Source organism: Delphinus delphis, chromosome 15, assembly GCF_949987515.2.
Source record: "Delphinus delphis chromosome 15, mDelDel1.2, whole genome shotgun sequence".
Taxonomy (NCBI): domain Eukaryota; kingdom Metazoa; phylum Chordata; class Mammalia; order Artiodactyla; family Delphinidae; genus Delphinus; species Delphinus delphis.
Genome location: NC_082697.1, coordinates 28968574 through 28989622, shown reverse-complemented (window position 1 = coordinate 28989622; position 21049 = coordinate 28968574). Strand labels below are relative to the sequence as shown.

The 21049-nt window shown below is 52.7% G+C and overlaps 1 protein-coding gene across 1 annotated transcript in view; it reads right to left on the bottom strand.

Annotated features, from left to right (window-relative positions):
* Positions 1-2631: 2631 nt before the first annotated feature.
* Positions 2632-21049, bottom strand: part of EBF4 (EBF family member 4) — a 55175-nt gene continuing 36757 nt past the window's right edge. The window contains exons 8-18 of the mRNA XM_060032856.1: positions 12021-12102; positions 11120-11237; positions 10887-11020; positions 10668-10794; positions 9038-9126; positions 8848-8913; positions 8573-8750; positions 8290-8478; positions 4977-5174; positions 3649-3724; positions 2632-3410 (exon numbers count right to left, since the gene is read on the bottom strand). Coding sequence (XP_059888839.1) covers positions 3654-3724; positions 4977-5174; positions 8290-8478; positions 8573-8750; positions 8848-8913; positions 9038-9126; positions 10668-10794; positions 10887-11020; positions 11120-11237; positions 12021-12102 — 1252 coding nt within the window. The 3' untranslated portion in view covers positions 2632-3410; positions 3649-3653. The remainder of the gene's footprint in view (positions 3411-3648; positions 3725-4976; positions 5175-8289; positions 8479-8572; positions 8751-8847; positions 8914-9037; positions 9127-10667; positions 10795-10886; positions 11021-11119; positions 11238-12020; positions 12103-21049) is intronic.

Genomic DNA, 21049 nt, shown 5'->3' with positions numbered 1-21049 from the left:
CGCACCCCAATGAAGAGTAGCCCCTGCTCGCTGTAACTAGAGAAAGCCCATGTGCAGCAACGAAGACCCAATGCAGCCAAAAATAAATAAATAAATATGCTAGCATTTACTGGGCAGTGGGTTCTCCATACAGATTTATGTAAGATCAAGACCGAGCTTCTGCCACTCAGTTTAATATCATCCTGAGTCAGGATGGCTGGATCTATGGAGAATGGTGTCCCTTTCGACTAGAGAATGTTGGAAGCCCAGAGAGGTGTTCTGGCTGTGAGGCCCAGGAAAAAATGCCCTTGTTGCTTTGCTGGAGTTGCTGCAGATCCAGATGCAGACCCAGACTTGGTTGCAGGCTTGTCTTGCACTGACCCATGACTCATGGTCCAGTTTCACTCACTCCTCACTGATTTATTGGCTACAAAATGACCTGGTGTGATATTTGCCAGATTTGGTTAATAGTTTTCATCTCAAGTGATGGCCCTGGCTAGAGACTGTGTTAAAAATGATTTTGTGACCCTGGTGGGTCTGTGGCATAGAACTGTTGGTTCTACTTGTTCATACCCCCTCAGACTCACTGCTCCAGAATTTGCTTACAATATCCTACAACAAAGTCTACTGATGGCTTTTTCTCTGCAGGAGGGACAGGCAGGCCAGAAGGGTCAGAGAGTTAATCTCCTGGGAGCAGCCCCCAGGCAGTGACAGATGAGGGCTGGAGGATCAATATCCCAGATCCTCTGCCCCTTGGGTGGGAAAACCCTGAGTTATGTTCTACACTGTCTTCCAGAGTTCTCCAGCAGGGAACCTGTCTCAGGTTCTGCTTCTTGGGGAACCAAAACCAAGACATGCGGGAAGAACATCGTGTTAGTCAGCCTGGGCTGCCATAATAAAATACCATAGACTAGGCAGCTTAAACAAAGAAATTTATTTTCTCATAGTTTCAGAAGCTAGAAGTCCCAGATCAAGGTGCAAGCTGATTTGAATCCTGGTGAGGACTCTTCCTGACTTGTAGGTGGCTGCCTTCTTGCCTGTGTCCTCACATAGTGGACAGAGAGCTCTGGAGTCTCTTCCTCTTCATACAAGGACACAGTTCTGTCAGATTAGGGCCCCACTCTTATGGCTTTATTTAACCTTAATCACCTCCTTAAAGGCCCTGTCTCCAAATATAGCCACAAAGGCAGAGGGGTTTGGGCTCCATGCATGAATTTTGAGAGGACACAATTCAGTCCAGAGCAAACATCATAGGGATTAGCTCTGCCTGCTGTGGATGAGGGAGTGGGCAGTATTTATCTATCTATCTACCTATCTCTCTCTCTCTCTAACCTGCCACACTGTGCTGCTTGCGGGATCTTAGTTCCCTAAACCGGGACCCCTGGCAGTGGAGGTGCAGAGTCCTAACCACTGGACCACCAGGGAATTCCCAGGAGTGGGCAGTGTTGACTCAAATGGTGGCTTGAGGACAGTTGTGAGATCTACGAGGACAAATATCATATCTTACTTATACCAACCACGGCACCTGACCCATTCCAGGAACCGGTAATAACCTGCATCTGGTACAGATTAGAGCTCAGCAGATTATCAACCTGGGAGGGCCCTGGACCGTGGAAACTGCTCGGAGCCTGAATGGAGCAGGGCATGGCTGGCAGGCTTTGGGGCTCTGCAACACAGGCTGAAGGCAGGAACTGAGGGGAGGCCAGGCGAGCACTGAGAATAAAGCAGGATTCTTAGGTAGGAGGCTATCTCATCACAGGCCCCGGTGAGATGAATCCCAGGTATTGGCAGGAACACAAGAGAGGAAAGTGGAGGACTCTAAAGGACAGGGCCAGCCTATCTGCCTTGGCAAGTATTATTTGTCCAGAGGGCTGCAAGGCATGGGCTCATGGGTTGGGGAAGGACAGGTTTCCAGAGGTCAGAGCAAAGGACTGCTGTCGGGAGGAGAGAAAAGGAAGCTTGAGGCCTGGAGTTGGACCCTGGGATCTCTGGACAGTGCATCAAAAAAGTGGCTTCCAGTGTCAGAAAGCTAGACCTTTGGGGTCTAGGGAACACGTTTCAGGGGGACAACTGGGATTCATCCTAGAAGTTGGGTAGATGAGCCTGGGAATCTTGCCTTTCTACCACCCATCCTCCCAAACTCTGAGACAGGAGAGATGGAAAGTGCCTAGGCCTGGGAAGGAGGGAGGAGGTTTGGGGTGTCACTTAATTATGCAATCCTAGGAGCCAAAATTTGCCCCACCCAGCAGCCTCCAGTCAAGAAGGATTTCACTTCTGAGCCTCTGTACATCTGGGTAGTATTTAGTTGGCTCTGTTCTGGTTCCCAGCAATGTCCTTCTGACACCCCCAACTTTGGTCCTGCTCAGACAGCTGGGGGACTGAGTCCTCAGTGCCCAGAATGGGCTCCCAGCCAGAGTTCTCAGGGCTGAGCCCGTGTCCTGGGTCTTCCCACCCCTCCCCAAACCCCCCAACTCAGTACCCAAGAGCAGATATGGGGCAGGGAATACTTGCTCAGTTGAACTCTGATGCTGTTGAAAAAGCCCAAGGTATAAGAAGGCTGCCCAGGGACATGGTTTAGAGTTGCAGAGCTGCTGAGAAAAGCAGACCCACACCAAGGAAGCAGACAAGAGAGGCTGGGTGGCCACCTGCACCTGTGTTTATTGTTTTCTCCAACCTCAGCAGAGCAGAGTATGAGACCAGGGGCAGCTGGACTCGTTCCATGGTTCTATGGGGCCAGCCAGAGTCATCTGTGTGTGGGGCCAGAGTCCATGAGACATCCATTGAGGGCGAGATCCACAACCAGGGGGCCTGGCACCTCCTCTTCTGCACCCTTCATGCCCAAAGCCCCCACCGGGATTCATGATGTGGCAAGCGTGAGTGCTCAGGACTCAAAGGAAGTGGGGCAGCCACAGAATCAAGTGGCTGTCAGAAGCTCCATGGGAGCCTAGGCAGGCCTCCTGAGGCTGCTGGGCACCACCCCTTGTCCTGGAGAGTAGTTGGGACGCCGGGATGGTTGAGATGGGTCAGACGCAAACAGGACCTCCCCAGGCCACCTCTCCCTGAGCTCCTTATCATACTCCCCAACCCATGCTCCTGTCACCAGATGCCCTTGGTCTGCAAAAGGTCCATCTCTTCCAGAGGAACCGACCCAGCAAGTGAGGTCGGGCATCCAGCACCTCCACGGGATGCTCTCCTAACAAGAGCATCAGCACAGTGCTGGGGCTTCCAACCAGCCTCAAGGGAGGTGAGAGAAGCCTGTGGGACTGAGGGGCCCTTGAGCACAGGGAGGAAGGCCTCTCCCTGTTCAGGCCTGTGGGTTGAAGTCTGCCTGCAGCCCTGGCCCTGCATCTGTCTGTGCTGCCATCCAGGGCATGGGCGTGAATCCTGGAGGGACCACTAGTCCGGGCTCAGTGGGGACAACACCTGTAGACCTGGTGGGGAGAGGAAAAGACGAAGGTCCTGTAGGAAGGCTGGCTGCAAGGGGACAGGAAGCCACTTCTCGCCTCTTGTTCAGCCTGGGCCACTGAGCTGGGCTATGTGGCCCAGACAGCTGTCTAGATGGGCCCTGGAGAGGGAGACATGGACCCCAACTCCCCATCCCTGCTAAAGTCTTTTGGAGAGAGCCCATCCAAGGTCAGGAAGGGAAGCAAGACTCAGCCAGAGACCTACCATAATTAGGAGTACGCCAGGCCCTGAAGCCCCCGAGCTGGAGAGTGGAACTTGTCAGAATCTTCAAAAGGCTGGTCTGCAGTAACCAAGCAGGGGAGCCATAAGCCATGTGTAGCCTGTGTCCCTCTCGACTGGGGGCAGCATGCAGGACATATGGCACTTTTTGAGGGCAGAACTATCAAGAGTCTTGAAGGTAGTCAGCCACCCCCAGTCCTAGCCTAGGCCCAGCACTGCAGACAGTTAGGTGAGGTGTGCCCCCCAGACCTCTTAGGAGCTACAGCCCCAAGCCCTTGACCCCCTAGTTTCTTCAATCGAGAGACATGACTCTGGGCTCTTCTTCCCAGCCTGTCTCCTTCAGAGGGCCTGTCTCAAGGTGAAGAAGCAGACGGCCATGTATCAGGACAGCAAAGGGAAGAGGTCAGCCTCCAGGAGTACAGATACCTAATGCAGCGGTAGCAGCATGTCTTCCTCCCACACCCCCACGAAATTCATCACTTCCATCACCCTTGCCTCTTTCTAACCCCCTTCCCATGGTTTGCTGCAGGAGAGACTGGTGGCCTTCTGTCCTTCCTATTCCCTGCATTTTAAGCTCCAGACACACTTAGTTTAAGAAAAATTATCCAAAACTTGGAAACAAGGCTAAATACAACTGTGTTCCACTTTGAGTTATCCTAGAGCATCACCTAACAAGCCCACCCCAAGAATCATCTTATTCTAAGGGATGCAACTCTTTTTGACTTGCTATATACACTACTGGTTAGAACCCAGGCTTTAAGTTGGATGTTGACTTGGAGGAGATTGATAAATGGCAAATAACAATCATTTCACTAATGGGCTGCAGGAGGGGTGACCTGGTCTCAATTCCCTATCTGTAAAATGCGGAAGGAGAAGCTGGGCTAAACCTTATCTAAGGTCAGTCCCCCTCCATCCAGCAAGTGACGTGGTCTCTCACAGTGGTGTATGCTATCCTCCAGTGGACATAGGGAGGTACAGGTCAAAGGTACACAGCCCACGGTGGGGTTTTTCCAGCTCTGCATGTTGGGTCTTTACTCTGGGCTCAACTGGATGAGGCCTCGAAGTGGTTTCCAGACCTTCTCCAACTGGTATTCTTGTCTCCTTGATGGTCCAGAGTGAGACCGTCCCAAGCTATGAGGCCCAGGGAAGTGGGGTCCAGATGGACCTCCTTGAACCCCTGCGGAGCTCCCTCCTCTGCAACCCCCAGGGAGAACTGGTCACCTGGCTTGAAGCTCTTGTGAGATGTGGATGGAGTGGGCTGCGCAGGCCCAGCTGTTCTGCCAGGTTCCAGCGAGGCAGCATGGAGCACTCACCTGGAAGCCCCTCTCCATGGGCTCTGGGGCAGGCCTGGGGTGGGGAGCTGGGTGGGCGCAGCACGGGGGCGAAAGCACTCCTCTGTTTGACAGCGGAGATCATGTTGACAGGCGAGAAGGAGAAGACGCTGGTGGTGGGGGCAGCCGCCGGGAGGGACATAGAGGAGGCAGTGGCCAGCGGGGGGCTAGAGGGCATGACTCCAGGGCGGGGAGGCGCAGGCGCAGCAGGGAAGGCGGTGGGAGACACAACAGGGAGACAGCACCAGAGTGAGCAGCTCGGTTGCTGCCTTGGCATGAGAAGTATGCCCTGTGTGGGCTGCTGACCTGGGTGCCAGGCTCAGCCCACACTGGGGGCTGTGAGCGTCCTGGGGAGACCAGTACAGGGTAGAGTCTGGAGGCAGGCTGGGAGCCTCTGGGGTTGCGGGCTAGCATTTGCCCTTTTGGGGGTTCTGGAGACCCTTTCTTAGCATTGGAGATGATAGGGCCAGATGAGGTTAAAAACAAACAAACAAACAAACAAACAAAACCCAAAAAACGAAAGCAAAACCAGAACATCCAACAAAATCAGATACTGAGAGGTGCCCGCAAAGATGAGGCATGAGCAAGAAATGGAACAGGTTAGGATTCCTGCTGAAAACCACTGGGGTTCTGAGACACCAAGAAACACTGACGGGCCCTGGGGCATCAAGGTTAGAGTCAAAGGTCAGGGTTCATAGCAGAGCTGGGGCAAGTGGCCAGGGACGAAGTTTGGGGGGTACACATAGGCTCTTGTTATAAGGCCCCTCTGTCCAGGATCACAGCTCACACAAGAACCCTTACTCCCCCCACAAATATGTTCCCCTTACCAATTACACTCCCCCCAACCCCCGACACTTTGTTCTCTTCCAGCTTAATGCAGGTCCTCATCATATTCAGCCCTGGTCCTGGATGCCTCCTGTATCTCCCTCTTCCAGCAGGTCAATTTTAAAGAAAGGTACAGAGATCCAAATCCTCAGATCTTCCTGTTCCCTAACCCCCTAGCCCCCATGGCTGTGGCTTGCTCTCCTGGGAACAGCCAGGGAGCCTCCTGCACACAGCCTTTGCCTGCCCCTTTCTTGCAGCCTCCTCTCCTGGGGGCTCCTGCCCAGGCCATCTCTGGATTCCCCTTTCTACAACCTCATCTGAACACAATTCCCTGCCTCTCTCTTCTAAAGACCAATAAGTCTGTGATTTGAGTGTTGTCCAGGCAGCGGGCAATGGGATGAGGGTGGGGGTTTCCTGAAAGAAACCAGCAGCCTGAGAAAGATGCTTTTGGTATCAGAACACCCCCCACCCACCCCCTTTGGAACAGTGATGCCTTCAACAGCTGCCCCTGTTCCAAATGTACTCGGCCCCATGGATCACCGTCTCCTTTTAAGACAATGCTGACTGCTAGCTCATGAGGCCCATGGAGCTCTGTGGAGGGCTTGAAATAAATGCCAGAAAATGTACTGTATCTCTCAAGGCCCAGAGCTCACAGCCGCATTTTGTAGCTTGGGTAGTACTGGGAGATGTGGTTCAGTCCAGGGCTGCTGGCGGCTGAAGCAGAAGACAGAGGGGAGGTCCGAGCAGACAGCCTCTGGCAGGGACAGTTCCGGAGGTCATTACAGGCACGTCCTGGCAAACTCAATGAGAATGATGCCCACTGGAGCTTCACCACAAAGCGTCGTGCACAAGGGGGAGTGGATGGGGACTGGACAGGACAATCCCACCAGATGGGACTGACCCTTAGGCCAGCCCAGGGTGTCCCCAGTTGATGCTGGAGTGAGGCTTAAGCAGCTGTAGAATTCTTGATCTCCTGGCTGAATGGGAAGACCCCGGGTGGCTGACTTTTGCCCACTGGGGCAGTGTGTTCCTCCACTGCTGACTGCACTGTGTGTGCGGCGGAGAAGGGGGGCTGGTGTTCCAAACTCCACCAGCTTCGACCTGGGGGGCACCCTGAGAGAGGTGGTAAGAATACTGTCCAGAACTGAAGGGAAGTAGGAGCAGTGGAGCCTGCCCTGAGCAAAGGGGAGACGGGAGTCTTGGTGGGGACACCGGAGGGTCATGGTCTGTGTGGACACCAGCAACATGGGGCTTCTGGTCCCAAACACTGAGCCCAGGCCAGAGGTAGAGAGCCAGACTCAAACCCACAGCCAAAAAGAGCAGTACTCAGGATGTAGGCCATGGGAAAGAAGGCTAGGCAGGTGCCAGATATGTTGGTCTTCAGCAATAGCAAACATATGACAGGGGACAGGGGAAGGAATGGCAGGAAAAGCCTTCTTGGCCAGCCTTCCCCATTCCTCTGGCACAACAGCGTCTCCCAGGACTCAAGGTGCAATCTCTCTTACAATTGATGGGGGAGGCTCCTTGTAGGTGCGCAGGGGTGGAGCTATCCCCCAAGCTGGGTGCTTTAAAAACATGTCTGCTGAATAGCTAAGCTATAAGAACCTGCAGACAGGCTGTTCTGGAATTTGCTGTTGGAAGGAGGGACTCGAGGGCAGTGCATGGTAAAAGCATAAACGCCCTGTCGCCCATCCACCCAGCTCTGAGCTGCCCACCCCAAGAAGCCAGACAGAAGACGGTTAATGCCCACAGCCAGTGCTGGGATGTAAATTCACACACTCTTTCTGAACTGCGTCTGGGCCCTTTATGCACAGTGGCACATTCAGGTCTGAGAACAACCCTAGGCAACAGGTGGTACCGATCTGGTTTTACAGAGAGGAAACTGAATGTCAGACAGCTCCTGATTTGGACAAACTGTGAGTCCAGGTGTCTGACTACACAGAATTCTGGCTCTGCCCAACCAGATTGCTGGGAGCCACGTCTTTCCTCCTCAGGCCCCTGCCTCTCCTGGGGGGCGTGGGGCCAGGTGGAAACCTACTTTTCTTGGGCCCTGAGTTCCCTTGGGCTTCCGGCAGGGGGCACCAGCCCTCCTCCTGAAGTCCTGGCATAAGATTGGAAAGGTTGGCGGTCCACTAGGTTTAAGCAGGATGTCCCCGTGTTAAAGCTCGTTTCAGTAGGAGGGGAAGGCTAGAAGCGATGTGCACAACTGCTGTCAGCAAAGAGAACTAAAAGTGCAAGAAGTGCCCCGGCGCCGGGGTTGAGGGCTGGGTCTCCAAAGGCACAGAGAGAGAGGTCGAACACAGAGAGGGCTGCCCTTGCCTCTGAGGGCAAGGCCAGGGTCGGTGCTCATGCGACAGGTGACAGGAGCTCCCCCCACCCCTCATAGGCTAGGATGGAGCTGGGCTGAGCCCCATTCTGCTCCCCGGGGCCTGGTCCCTCCCCCACTCCCCGGGAGGCAGGGGACACTCACTGGCGAAGGGCGATGTGGCCGTGGAGCCATTGAGGAAGCTGGGGGACGCGGGCACACCGAGGCCGGCCACGCCCGGCGCCCCGTAGCCGCCGAGGCCAGCTCCGAGGCCGCCGCCGTAGCCACTCTGCTGCGAGCCCGGGCTGGGCGCGAACCCGCGGGGGGACGCACTGCCGCAGCTGCGCGCGTAGCCTGCGGGAGAGCGGCCGTCAGGGGCGCGCGCCGGCAGGGAAGGGGCAGTCCGAGCTGCGCCGGCGGCTGGGAGGGCGAGGGCGGCGGGACGCACCCGGCTCCGGCCCTGGCGTGGCGTCCCCGACGGCAATGGCCAGCGGGCTGCTGAAGGCGTTGATGCCCACGACGGCGGGGTGCGGGTGGCTGGGGGCCAGGGGCCCGAGCGGCGCGGGCGCGCGGGGGGCGCTGTACAGAGCCTCGGCCACGTCTGCTGCGCGCTTCAGGAGGAGCTCCTGCGAAGACAAGAGCGGGCACGGCCGGGGCAGCCGCGGGCACCGGGAAGCGGGCAGCCCCGGGCCCGGCGCGGGGAGGCGGGCGGAGGCGCCATACCTGGTTGCCGCCGGGCACTCCGTACAGGGCCTCCGCCAAGTCGGCCGCCCGCTTCAGCAGCACTTCCTGGGGGCAAAGAGGAAAACAGCCGGACGGAGGGGCGGCCCCGGGGGCGGCAGAGGGGCCGGGAGCCGCCTCTTCTCCCCTCGGCCACCGGACACCCTTCTCCCCGCCCCGCTCCTCTGAGTACCTTGGGCAGCCTCTCGGGGTCTCCGGGGTGTCTGGGAATGACTTTCTGTAGCCTCTGGAATCCGTAGTCAATGGTAGGCTCATTCAGGGCTGGGGAGAGGGGCGGTGTTTGGAGGACGCCCCTCCAGGCACGGCCCCAGAGCAGGGCCAAGCCCGCCAGCAACCAGTCCGGGAGCCTTGCTGCAGACCTCCTCCAAGGCCAGCCCAAGCCTCTCGGAAAACTCCGGGCACTCGGGTCAGCGAGGCTCGGGAAGTTTCCTCAGTTCCTTTCTTGCTCATTCATTCAACAAATGTTTACTGAGCCAGGCCCTGTGCCAGCTGCTTGGCATTAACACACATGCACTATACGATCCCATTTGTGATTAGAAAAAAGGCAACTGTATATATATTAGGTTCAGTATTCCTAGGGGCAGGACTGGAAAGTTTTGTCTGCATTTGGTCTTATCAGGAGTGAATTATTTATTATAAAAAAAGAAAAAAAAATAACCAACAGTCTTCATGTATCACAGCTCTGGTGGCCTCTCAGCGGCACCTGACCGTTAAGGGTATGCCTGTGTCCCAGGAGTGGGCTGCCCCACACCCAGGGCTCTGGGGAGGACGCTGCAGCCTCCTGACCTGGCTCCCGAAGCCCTCCTCCTCCTCCTCACCTCCTCCTGTAGCCTGGCCCCGACCTATCTTACCAGCCTCAAAGCCCTACCTACCTTCTCCACCTCCAACTCTAGATTTAGTGAATTTCCTTTAGTTTCCCCTAAAACGTAAGGCACTCCTTCACCGGTCTTCGTACTTGCCATTCCTTCTCCGGGGATGCCTTTTCCTCCTCATCTCTACCTCCTTATTCACCCCTCAGGTTCCAGCTTAGCAGTTTAGTCCACACTCGTGCCTGGAGGTTTTCTCTGACAACCACTAGCTCCTCTATTGTGTAACTCTACCCACCTCATGCTGTGTTCCCTGTGTTCCCCCCTCACTCTTATACTGGAGCTCCCCGACAGTAAGTAGGGTCACTACTGAGTGTCCAGTGCCCCTTGAAGGGCTTGGTGAATGTCTGTTAGGTGGGGTGGGGGAATGGGGAAAAGTGCCAGATGGTGGAGGTGGAGAGGATACAGGCCAGTGGTCAGATAGACCTGGGAAGGGGGATGAAGCCACATCTTCAGGAGTAGCTTACACTCCTGTCTTGTGTTAACTTCTCGCCCTGGCTTCATGCAAGGTGTGTGTGTATGTGTGTTCATGTGCATGCAACGTGAAGCCTGCGGTGGCTTGGGGGAACCAAGAGAACCGGGAAGATTTGGGGAGCAGCAAGCTATTTGGGGGCATCTTTGAAATAAATCTCCCTGTGGAGATGTTCTAGACACTGGGGAGTGCAGAAGGTGAAGGGGGTGGGGGGAGTTGCTCTGGAGAATGCCGGAGGCAGAGAGAATGTCCGGGCAGGGCGTCTGAGGACGTGGAGGCCAGGGAAGGAAACAGAAGCACAGGGAAAGAAGTTCCAGAGAGGAGGTGTCCTGGGATGTGGGGTGAGTGCCAGCAGGGGCTTAGGGGGCCTGGCTATTCGCTGACTCCTACACCAAGGCTGGTGTGTGCGGCGTGGGGCTCCATCCCAAAACCCTGGGCCTCCCTTCACCCCCCTGACTCCTTACCTGTGTAGACAAAGCGGCCGGGGGCTCCCTTGCAAAATTGCTTGGACTTGTAGGACAGGGTCACCTCCACCACCCCAGGGATGTGCCGTGGGGGCGTCTGCACCCGTATGGCGTGGGGCGTGATGAGCTGCGAGGGGAGAGGGGAGGCCTGCGGGTTCTGACCCGGCGAGGGCAGGGTCCAGCCCCAGGCTGGGAGGGAGACCGGCGGGAGCGGCCCACCTCACTCCACACGAGCACGTTCCCAAACACGACCTGCAACCCGTCGAAGAAGTTGTCGCCGATGACAATGACGGTGGCGCCGCCCGTGGTCCAGCCCTCCCCAGGACTGATGGCCTTGATGCAGGGGGTGGCAGCTGGGAGGCAGGAGAGGAGCCAGGTCAGGGGCCCATGCCAAGGTGGGGACTGGGGCTGGCTGGGCCCGCGGCAGCCGGGGCTGGCCTGGGGGTCCTGACCTTCGGAGGGGTCCAGGCGGCGCGCCCTGCGGCCATGCTTGGAGTTGTTGTGCACAAACATGTTGTCGGACACGGCCAGCACGTGTCCATCCACGCTCACCGTTGTGGATACCACCACCTGTGGAGAGAACCAAGGCCAGCCTGGCTGGGGCTTCCAGTAAGGGACTGCTGGGGGGCACTGGCAACTTGAGGCCGGTGGCTGGATACTGTAGTTCAGGGTCACTGGCATGGGGAAGAGCTTCAGCCCCTCTGGAGCTGAGTTGGTGGGAGGGGGACCAACTGGGTTAGGTGACACCCTCAAATGCACAATCTCTGGCTGCCCAGGGGAACCGATCTCCAGGAGCTAGAAAAATCAAAAGCCCTGAAGAAAAATCTCTGACTCCTTGGGCAGAGTGGCTACTGTTTTTGCACCCACATGTACCACAGGCTGTATCCCTAGCGCTCCAAGGCAGGAATGGGTCTTAGGCAAGTGGGAGTGAGTGTTTTGATGGAGGGGGAGCATTGGCCTGAGAGCCCATCAGCAGGAGCCCCCGCTCTTGGGAGGAAATTGGGGCTACCTCCTTCTCCCCCCTACCCTTCACTGGGCGGGGTGTGCAGGTTGGGGATGTGCTAAGGGCAGCTGCTCTCCGCTTCACGCTATGCAAATTAGCTGGGTTGTTAATCATGTAAAAATGTCACAATTAGCATCTCCTTAAGTGGGACTCTAATGAAGCCTCCCTTGGCAGCCAGCTTAAGTTGAGACAGAGCTGCCCCACCCCCAGCAAGCACCAGGCTCCAAAGCACTGGTCTGCGCAGGGGTCTGTCCCTGGGGCCTTTCTCAGGGTGGCAGGGCCACAGCCTCCCTGGCCGCCCCATCAGGATAGGGCAGGTTTGCAGGGGAGAACTCTCTCCTCAGACCCACCTGGAAGCGGCGCATGTCTCGGGGATTCCCCGCGTTCTTTAGGCAGTTCTGGTTGCATTTGAGGAAGAACTTGAGGAAGAACCTGAAACAGTGTGGTCGGTGGGCTCAAGGGTCTGGGGGTTCTAGAAACAGATCAAGATCCAACTGCTTCCTGCCACGCCCTCTCCCAGCAGGGTAACTTCCCCTCTGCCTGCTCACACGAGGCACATACCCCATATTCCCATCCTAAGCTGCATACACACAGGGTACATGTGACACATTCAGTAGACCTGTCCCAACGACAACTTCCCTATACAGAAAATCCCCCACCTCCACAGTGTACAGATCACACAGTGCTTAATTATCTCACAAAGTATATACTCATCACATCTATACACAGTACATTCATCCTAGAGAATACATCCATTATATATACTATATATACCTAGTACTCATGAATTATTATATACATCATATGTAGCAGGTACTCCCACTTACCTGTAAACTTAACCCACACCATGTATGTTTGTCATAGTATATGCCCATCACACACAGAGGGCATCCATATCACATAGGGTATCCTTCCCCCAGAGTATACCTATCAGCCAAGATGTTTACTTACAACAGTTTACCCATTATATCCACACTGTATATGCCTTATATACTACTACTCACAAGATACACCCATCACACATAATGGAGACCTACCACACTCAGGGTATACCTTCACAGAGGCGTACACAATATGTACTCCACATCAGGTTGGACTCATCACACACATGTGGTATGCTAATCACACAGACTCTATACCATCATGCACAGTGTGTGCCCATCCTACATAGTATATGCACAGGAAGAATATGAGTGTATGCATTAGTGCACCATTTTTATGTTGTATATCATTACCCAGAATATAGTCATTACAAATATTGTACCGTCATTACGGTAAAATATAATGTACTGTATGTAGAGGTCCCCCCTACAACAAATCCCTCTCACACACAATAGACTCCCTGCCCCGGCACATCCCCCGCAAACAGATCTCCCTCATACACATTCTGTATCCCTTATACACATAGCAAAAACCTAACCACACAGAGCGTGTAGCCATCATACACACATGGTATACCTGTCAGACACACCGTACAGATACACGGTGAATACCTTCTTTTTCACATACGGTAATTAGAAAAAAGCACAGTATATGCAGTGATGTGACTGCTTTTTAGACAAACACATGAGAACTTGATCCTCCAGTCCTTCCGGGCAGTTGATGCGGATGGTGAGGCCTTGGCCCTGCCACCCCGCCGCGAGGTAACCATGGATAATACTCTGGATTTGTACTCTTCATGAACTCAGGATACTATCAGTAATCTGCCTTCACCCCTACAGGACTTTGTGAGTACCCGGGAAGATGCCCTTTGCAAAGCTGTAGTGTACTGGGCTAAAGTCTGTGGGGGTCCTGGCACATGGCACAGCTTCCTGGGCCGCTCTATGAGCTCCTCCAGCAGCTGCCTGTTTATCAGCCCCCTGGTCTTGAACTCCAGATATGTATATCCATTTAACTCATCAGAGTTGCCTCCAAACTCTACGAACATGAAATCAGATTTATTACAAGCTCTGAAAGCTTAGTTCCCAAAGAGGAGGTCCCCAAGTTCTGGGAGGGGTGGGCACCACTCCTGGACAGAGGTGTCCCAAGGGGGCCGTCCCTCATTGGGAGCTGGCAGCAGTCACTTTCCTGGAGATGCATCTCCCCTTGCACTCTGCCTGTGACCCCCTCAGCCCCTGTCATATTCCCCCACACAATGGGCACCCTTCTGGGAACCGTTTTTAGTTCCCTTTCCATAGAGACATTACATCGGCACGCATTTTCATCCATAGTGGACACCACCCAAAGAATACTTTCATGTAGTGTAGACCTTCTATGCACCCCCGCAGAGCATTTGGAGGCGCAGACACCTCATGTGACCCCCAAAAGTGCACACTCGTGTAGACACCACACACGTGCCCTCTGTACCCAACCCCACTCCCAAACCTGCAGAACCCTGGGATGTGGCTGGAGATGAGGGCTTTCCAGGCACTGCCTCACTGTGTGGCCTGGGGTAAATCCTTTCACATCTCTGGGATCCTTCCTTATTCATGAACCAGGAGAGTAGCAATTGATGCTTGCTGAGGTCCCTTCCGATCCTGTCTTCATTTCAGCCTCCCAAAGCCTCAGGCTGCTGTTTCCTGCAGGATCCGGGCTCCCCCTGGAGGGTCCCCCTTGTCATCCCCTCCTGCAGCCCTTGCCTGGCAGGTCTCCTACCCCCTCCCTTCCCAGTACAGGTTGCATCTGTCCTTTGGGTCCACACCAATCCTCACTCCCTGTCTGGCCAACCTCTTCTGGCCCTTCTAGGCTTTGGAGACCACCCCTCTCTGAGAACCTCAGGGCCCTGCCGGTACCTCCATCTATGCAGGCCTGTCCTGGGACATTTCAGTTTCTGAGCCTCGTTGGCATTATCTGCAGAGTGGTGTTGAGTAAAAAGCAGCCACACAAGGCCTGGGCCTTCTGTGGGGGATACTGACGGTCAGTCCTCTTTTTCTTTCTCCCTGAGCCTCTAGCTCAGAGCTGCACACAGTCAATGCCATCAGTGGTGGAAGAAGGGTGGCTGAAATCTCACCCACCACCAGGTGGTAGTCGGTGAGGCTGTGACCAGCCGGCACCCACCCAGTCACAAGCCAAGCCGATGCTAACACTGCAGACAGCCTGCAGCCCTACCACCAGTCTCAGGGTTGTTAAGCAAAATCACCTACAACTTGAAAATAAGGCAAAAAGATGACAGTGAGTCCTTTCAAAGTCATTCTGGAACAGTGGTTTTCAAAGTGTGGTGCCCAGACCAGCAGCAGCAGCATCACCTGGGAACTTGCTGGAAATGCAGAATCTCAGGCCCCACTGCAGACCACTGAATCAGAAACTCCTGGGGTGAGACTCAGCCATCTGTGTTTTCATAAGCCCTCCAGGTAATTCCGATGCACCCTGAGGTTTGAGAACCACTGCTTTACAGCTGCACTATCCAATATGGCAGCCACCAGCCCCGAGTGGCACTGAGCACTTGAGATTTGGTTAGTCTGAATTGCTGTAGGTATAAAATACATACTGAATTTCAAACACTTAGGAAAAAAGGAATGTAAAAATATCTCATTAGTAATTTTTTGGTGTTGATTACATGCTGAAATAATATTTTGGATATCTTGGGTTAAATAAAATATATGATCACAATTAATTTTACCAGTTTCATTTTGTTTTTTAAAATGTGGCTACTAGAAAATTTTAAATGACAAATGTATAATGGCTTACATCATATTTATATTGGACAGTACTGTTCCAGAGTATTATGCTGACAAAGCCACCTAAGAGTTAGCTGATTCTCTAGGAGAAAAAACTTTGACTAATATTTGCTACTAATTGGGGCCAGACTCTATAAAGTTAGGTGCTAATTTGCAGAAAACTGATAAGGTGCAAATGATTTTTGTTGGGAGAAATAAATAACTTCTGTTTGGTAGAGAAATGAGCCCTAAAGCTTACAATTTTATTGTCCTATGGACATTAACTAGCTTTGTGTCTAACTTGGCAATCTTATTCAAGTATTTTTCACATACCCTGTTTTCTCTCCCTCCCTCCCTCCTTCTCTCTCTTCTCAACTCTTTCCTCAACTGTCTATATCAGTTTCTCTTAGCCTTCTTTGAACCAGCTTTGTCATTCTGCTGGTTCCTTCATTAATAAGTTACAGAAAACCTCAACACACGCTCAGTAATAATTTGTATGAGAATCATACTTCTAACATTTTGAATATTATGCTTTAAAAAGGGTGAGTAGCACCCAAAGGGTCCTGTCTTCCAAGGTTAGTCTTGAAATTCTGCAGCACATGGCCTGGAGTTCGGGGATTTCCGTTCAGGTCTAGGAGTGCCTGGAAGTAGTGCCCAGACCTCTCACTCCTCCCAACAGTGCCTGGCTATCCTCAGCCTTGGAAAGGGGGCTCTGGGCCCTTCTTTCCCCACCACTGGGAGACAGACACACCATCCACACCCCCGGAAGCTGGAAGGCCAGGGTGGGAATAACGTGAGGACAGTCCAGGAAACTTCTCCACAGGCTGGCACCACAGGGTGACACTCTGTTCCACCTTGGGGGGTGGAGGAGAACCCAGAGCAGTCCGGGAAGGATGAGAATGGTGTCGGGAAAAGGAAGGAGGGACAGAAGATCCTTCAAGCCATGTCTGTGCAGAGGATAGATGTGGAGGCTGGGAAGTGGAGAGGGTCAGGTAACCCAGTGGGAAGGGGAGCTGTAGGAGGACACCCTACAGGGACCTAAGGCAGGAAGGGATGTGCACTTTGTTGAGGGCCTGTAAAATCCTGCTTTTCACCAGGGAAGCACCCCCCACCCCCCAAACCTGGATGAGCCCTAGTGCCAGTGTTTTTGAGCATATCCCCTCCCACCACCTAGGGGCTGGAAGAGAGCCTGGGGAAGCCCCTTTTCCCTGGCTGTGATGGGCCACAGCCCACAGGGTTGGCTGACCTGAGGGTGAGCATTTTAGGATGCCCCCTGGGTTGGGGCAATGACCTGTGCCCAGTGCCATCTCTATTGTGGCCTTAAGGTTCTCTGGGGGCACAGACTCCTCATCTGGGCCTCATAGAAAGGTCAAGTGCTAGAAGCTGCCATTAGAATTACTAGAAGAAACCACCATAAATATAAGCATGAATTACAAATAAAATGCAAAACTAGGCAAAAAAAATTTTTAAGTGATCCAAGTCTAATCTATTGAGCACTTAGCAAGTGCCTGGAACTCTGCTGAGCCTACCACTTGCATTATCTTATTTAATCCTCTCATAATCCCGAGGTGGTGTGGTGTAGGTCTGCAATCATTCCCACTCTACTGATGAGAAAACCAAGGATCAGCAAGGCTAAGCTACAAAGTCACAGTAGATGCCAAAGTCAGGATACGAACTCGGGACTTTATGAACCACTGATACTGACAAGAGTCATGGAAAAGTCCCTGTAAGTGGGGTTTTCGAGTCCAACCCTGCCCCAGCCACGAGGCTGCCAATGCAGGACAGTGCAGCAAGCCTTCCTTCAAAATCAGCCGTGAGAGGCAGGCTGTGCAGGGACCAGATTAACCATTTCATGGGGATTTCCTCGAGGTTACAAATTCATCAGGGGTGCAAAGGAGAGACTCAGGTCCTAGTTGGGGCCTTTGGCTATTGTGACAGCTGCTCTCAGTCTGAGAAGATTTTCAGGATTAAAGATCAGGACTTTAACATGAGTCAAGAGTTGATCATTGTTGAAATTCAGTGAGGGACAGATGTGGTTCATTATTCTATTCTGCCTATATGTTCAACATTCTGTATAATAAAAAGTTCAATAAATAAAAGACCAGATGAAGAGCTCTGAACAGTGGTCATCCAGCTAATAAAGCATGTAAAAGGCGGAAGGTATGCATCACGACTCTGATGCCTATGATATAAGTGAAAGATAAGAGCAGTTCACCCACACACCTACCTTGCCACATCCTGAACTTAGTCTAGCCTTCCTAATCATTCCTATAAATGCTTTTTATTCCTCCCCGTAAACACAACTCAGGATGAAATTAAAATGGACTTTCCTTGTGAATGGAATATTCCATACCAAAGAAGCAAATGCTGGATTGAATATGACTCAAGTGCAAACATGTGACTTGCACATAACTTCTCAGGTGTGACACCATTGCACAAGGAAAGCTCCCCTCGCACAGTGCTTTACTCAAGAGACACTCAATACATAAGGAAAATGTGGAGATGATTGACGTGAGTCCACTGTTAAACTCTGGGTTCTCAGGGGGTGGAGAGCAGAGTGGGATGGAGCTGCTCTTTGGAAGGCTGTGCTCAGGTATCATGGTGAGTTGGTGCCTGCCTGGGTTCCCCCACTCGCAGCTCCTGTGAGTGTTGGCTATTAAAGGGCTCACAGCTGGGGAATTCCCTGGCTGTCCAGTGGTTAGCACTCTGCCCTTTCACTGGGGGGGCCTGGTTTCAATCCCTGGTCGGGGGGGAACCAAGATCCTGCAGGCCGCGTGGTGTGGCTAAATAAATGCATAAATAAATAAATGGCTCACAGCTGTCCCCACTACTCGAGAATTATCCTCAGCCAGAAGCATATGCTCCTCACCAGCAGCCCACAACCAAAGAAAGACCGACATCACAAGGAGGACCAACTCTTAGTACTATTCATACTCAAACTCCCCAAAGGATCAGGCTGAAGCTAGACTCCAGCTGAGACTGTCTCCTTGCTAAGCTGCTTCTCCTGCCCGCTCCTGCTTCCCTCACTCCTTTTCTCCCTAGAGCTCTCCTCCAATAAATCACTTTCACAAGAATCCCCATCTCCAGCTCTGTTTCTAGGAATCTCATCCTAAAAAATCAGGCACAGAACTTTCACCAGCTTTTCCCTCCCTACATCACTCTGAGATACTTACTTAGAGCTAAAATTATGTTTGCGCTTCCAAAGAGAAAGCTGTTAGGAACTGAAAGAGCTGGGCTGAGCCCAAGGATGCTTGCAGCTACAGTCCTGTCAGAAGCAGGGAAATGGAAATCTAGATCACAAATGTGGTCTGATAGAACTTTTCCAAAAATGATATCCACTAGCCACAGGTGGATTTTCTTTCCATTTTATTTTATTTTTAAAAATTGTTTATTTTTTAAAATTAATTTTTATTGGAGTAGATTTACAATGTTGTGTTAGTTTCTGTTGTACAGCAAAGTGAATCAGTTATACATATACATATATCCACTCTTTTTTAGATTCCCTTCCCATTTAGGTCACCACAAGCACTGAGCAGAGTTCCCTGTGCACATGTGGCTTTTGAGCACTTGAAATGTGGCTAGTGTGACTGAGAAACTAAAATTTCAAATTTTTTTTTTTTTTTGCCATGACACACACGGCTTGTGGGATCTTATTTCCTTGAGCAGGGATCGAACCCAGGCCCTCCGCAGTGGAAGCAAAGAGTCCTAACCACTAGACCACTAGGGAACTCCCTCAATTTTATTTCATTTTAATTAATTTAAACTTAAATAGTCACATGTGGCTCATAGGCACCCTATCAGACAATATAGACCTAAAAAGAGGAAGAGCTGCAAGAGATACATGGGTTGGAGCAGGTGTTCAAAGCAAGTGTCCTATGAACGCTTTGGGAGAGAAAGCAGATTGAGAGCAAAGGGCAGAGTCAAACTAGAAATTTATTTCCAAGTGCAAAGTTGGCAAAGCAGCCTGTGGTGGGGAAATGGGGAGGGGGTCCTCCTAATTTTCACCCCAAAGGGCCTCGCCTTTGGGCTCATGAGCCTCAGAGGAAATGGAACATCTGGGACAGGGTCTGTGCTCTCCACTGTTTTCATTGTCTGCTGCTCTCTGTCCCCGGCTCAAGGACAGAGGAGGATACAGATTGCTGGACCATTCACTCACTCAACAAATCCATTAAAAAAGATGTATTAAACACCTTTTATGTCAGGCAGTAGAATCTAGAGGTGAAAAAGATCTTAAGGAAACGACAATCCAGCAAGAAAGACAAAAACTCAAAGTACAACCAGGAAGATAGAATGGTGGGCACAGCAGGATAACTGGCCAATCTGCGGCAGCCACTCTGGCTGGGAGAGGTAGAAGAAGTCCTAGAAGTCGCATGTGATCTTGGGCATTTTGGGTCTTGGAGGACTTGGGGCTTTTTTCCTTGAAGAGAAGTAGGATGCAGGAGCCCTCCATGCAAAAGGAAAAACAGTCCTGCCAAGAGGTAGGTGGTATGCATGGTGCCCAGTGGTGCCTGACAGGACTGAGGAGGGCAGCTATGGACCAGAGCTCTTGGGGGATTGGCACCAAAACATGCAGGATTTGGACCCTGTGGGTGATGGAGAGTCAGCAGGAGGTGCCTTATATTGGCTGTGTCATTTGGAAGAGTCATTTTGCTTCCAAGGAGAGCGAGGCACCAAAGGGCCTAGGCCAGGGAAAGGATGGTGAATGAGGAGGTTGGTGTGATAGTCTAAGCCCAAGTGGGGGTGGTCACAGTGGCGGTGGCACATGCTACTTCCTGGCCTTGGCCTGGGGCAACAGCTAAGGCTGAGTATCCCTAGGGCCATAGACCCCTGCCAGGCTTGGACCTGGCCTCCCTACCATGATCTCCACTTGGGGCAGAGGTGGCTGCAGTGCAGATGGGCTGGGGGACTATAAATAGCTGGGGCGCATACATTAGCATGCCAATGCACCCGCACCCCATCCTCTATGCTAATGGCCCACCATGTGCCTGAACACCTTCTGTTCCCCTGCATGCATTTGCATGCACAATTAGCATAATCTTGTATAATTAATGAACAGCGTCAATTTTAGCTCCTAAGTAATTTGATTAACATGTTGATAGGGCACTTACTAGGCTCTCCAAACCTCAGGGCTGGGCATGGGCCTGAGGAGAGGGGGAGAGGAGGTGGAGAGACTACTAAGGGGCCCCCAGCTGCCCATGAAGAGTGGTGGTGATTCTACTTTCCCTTAATGGGGCCTGAGGAGAGGGAAGAAGGGGTGAAGGGGCTGTTAATGGGAGGTCTCTGGGCACCCCATGTGGAGTGACAGGGACAGGCTGGAGCAGTGGGTCACATGAGCATGAAGCCTGTTTATTCTTGTGTGGACACAGACATACACATATACCCCTTGCACATCCCCCAGCCTGGGGAATCTTCTGTGAATGCAGAATATTGGATTCCATGGGAAGAACAGAACAGGAGGAGGGACTGAGAAAAAGTAGGAGGGCTGGGCGACAGGGGATGGATGGGCAGATGGAAGCCACAGAGAAGGATGGTGTGCTTGTGAGTGATTTAGGGATGTAAAGGGGAAGGTGGGGTCCCAAGACTGAAGGGAGGAAGAAGTCATGTGTTCCTCTGGCCTTGGGTGGGTGAGCCAGGCTCCAAAGCCAGAGACCCTGGTACTTCCTATTTGTGAATCATGTGACAAAGAGGTGGGGGGTTGGCAAGCTTCCACAATGTGCCAAGCAACCCAGGGCAGAGAGAATAGA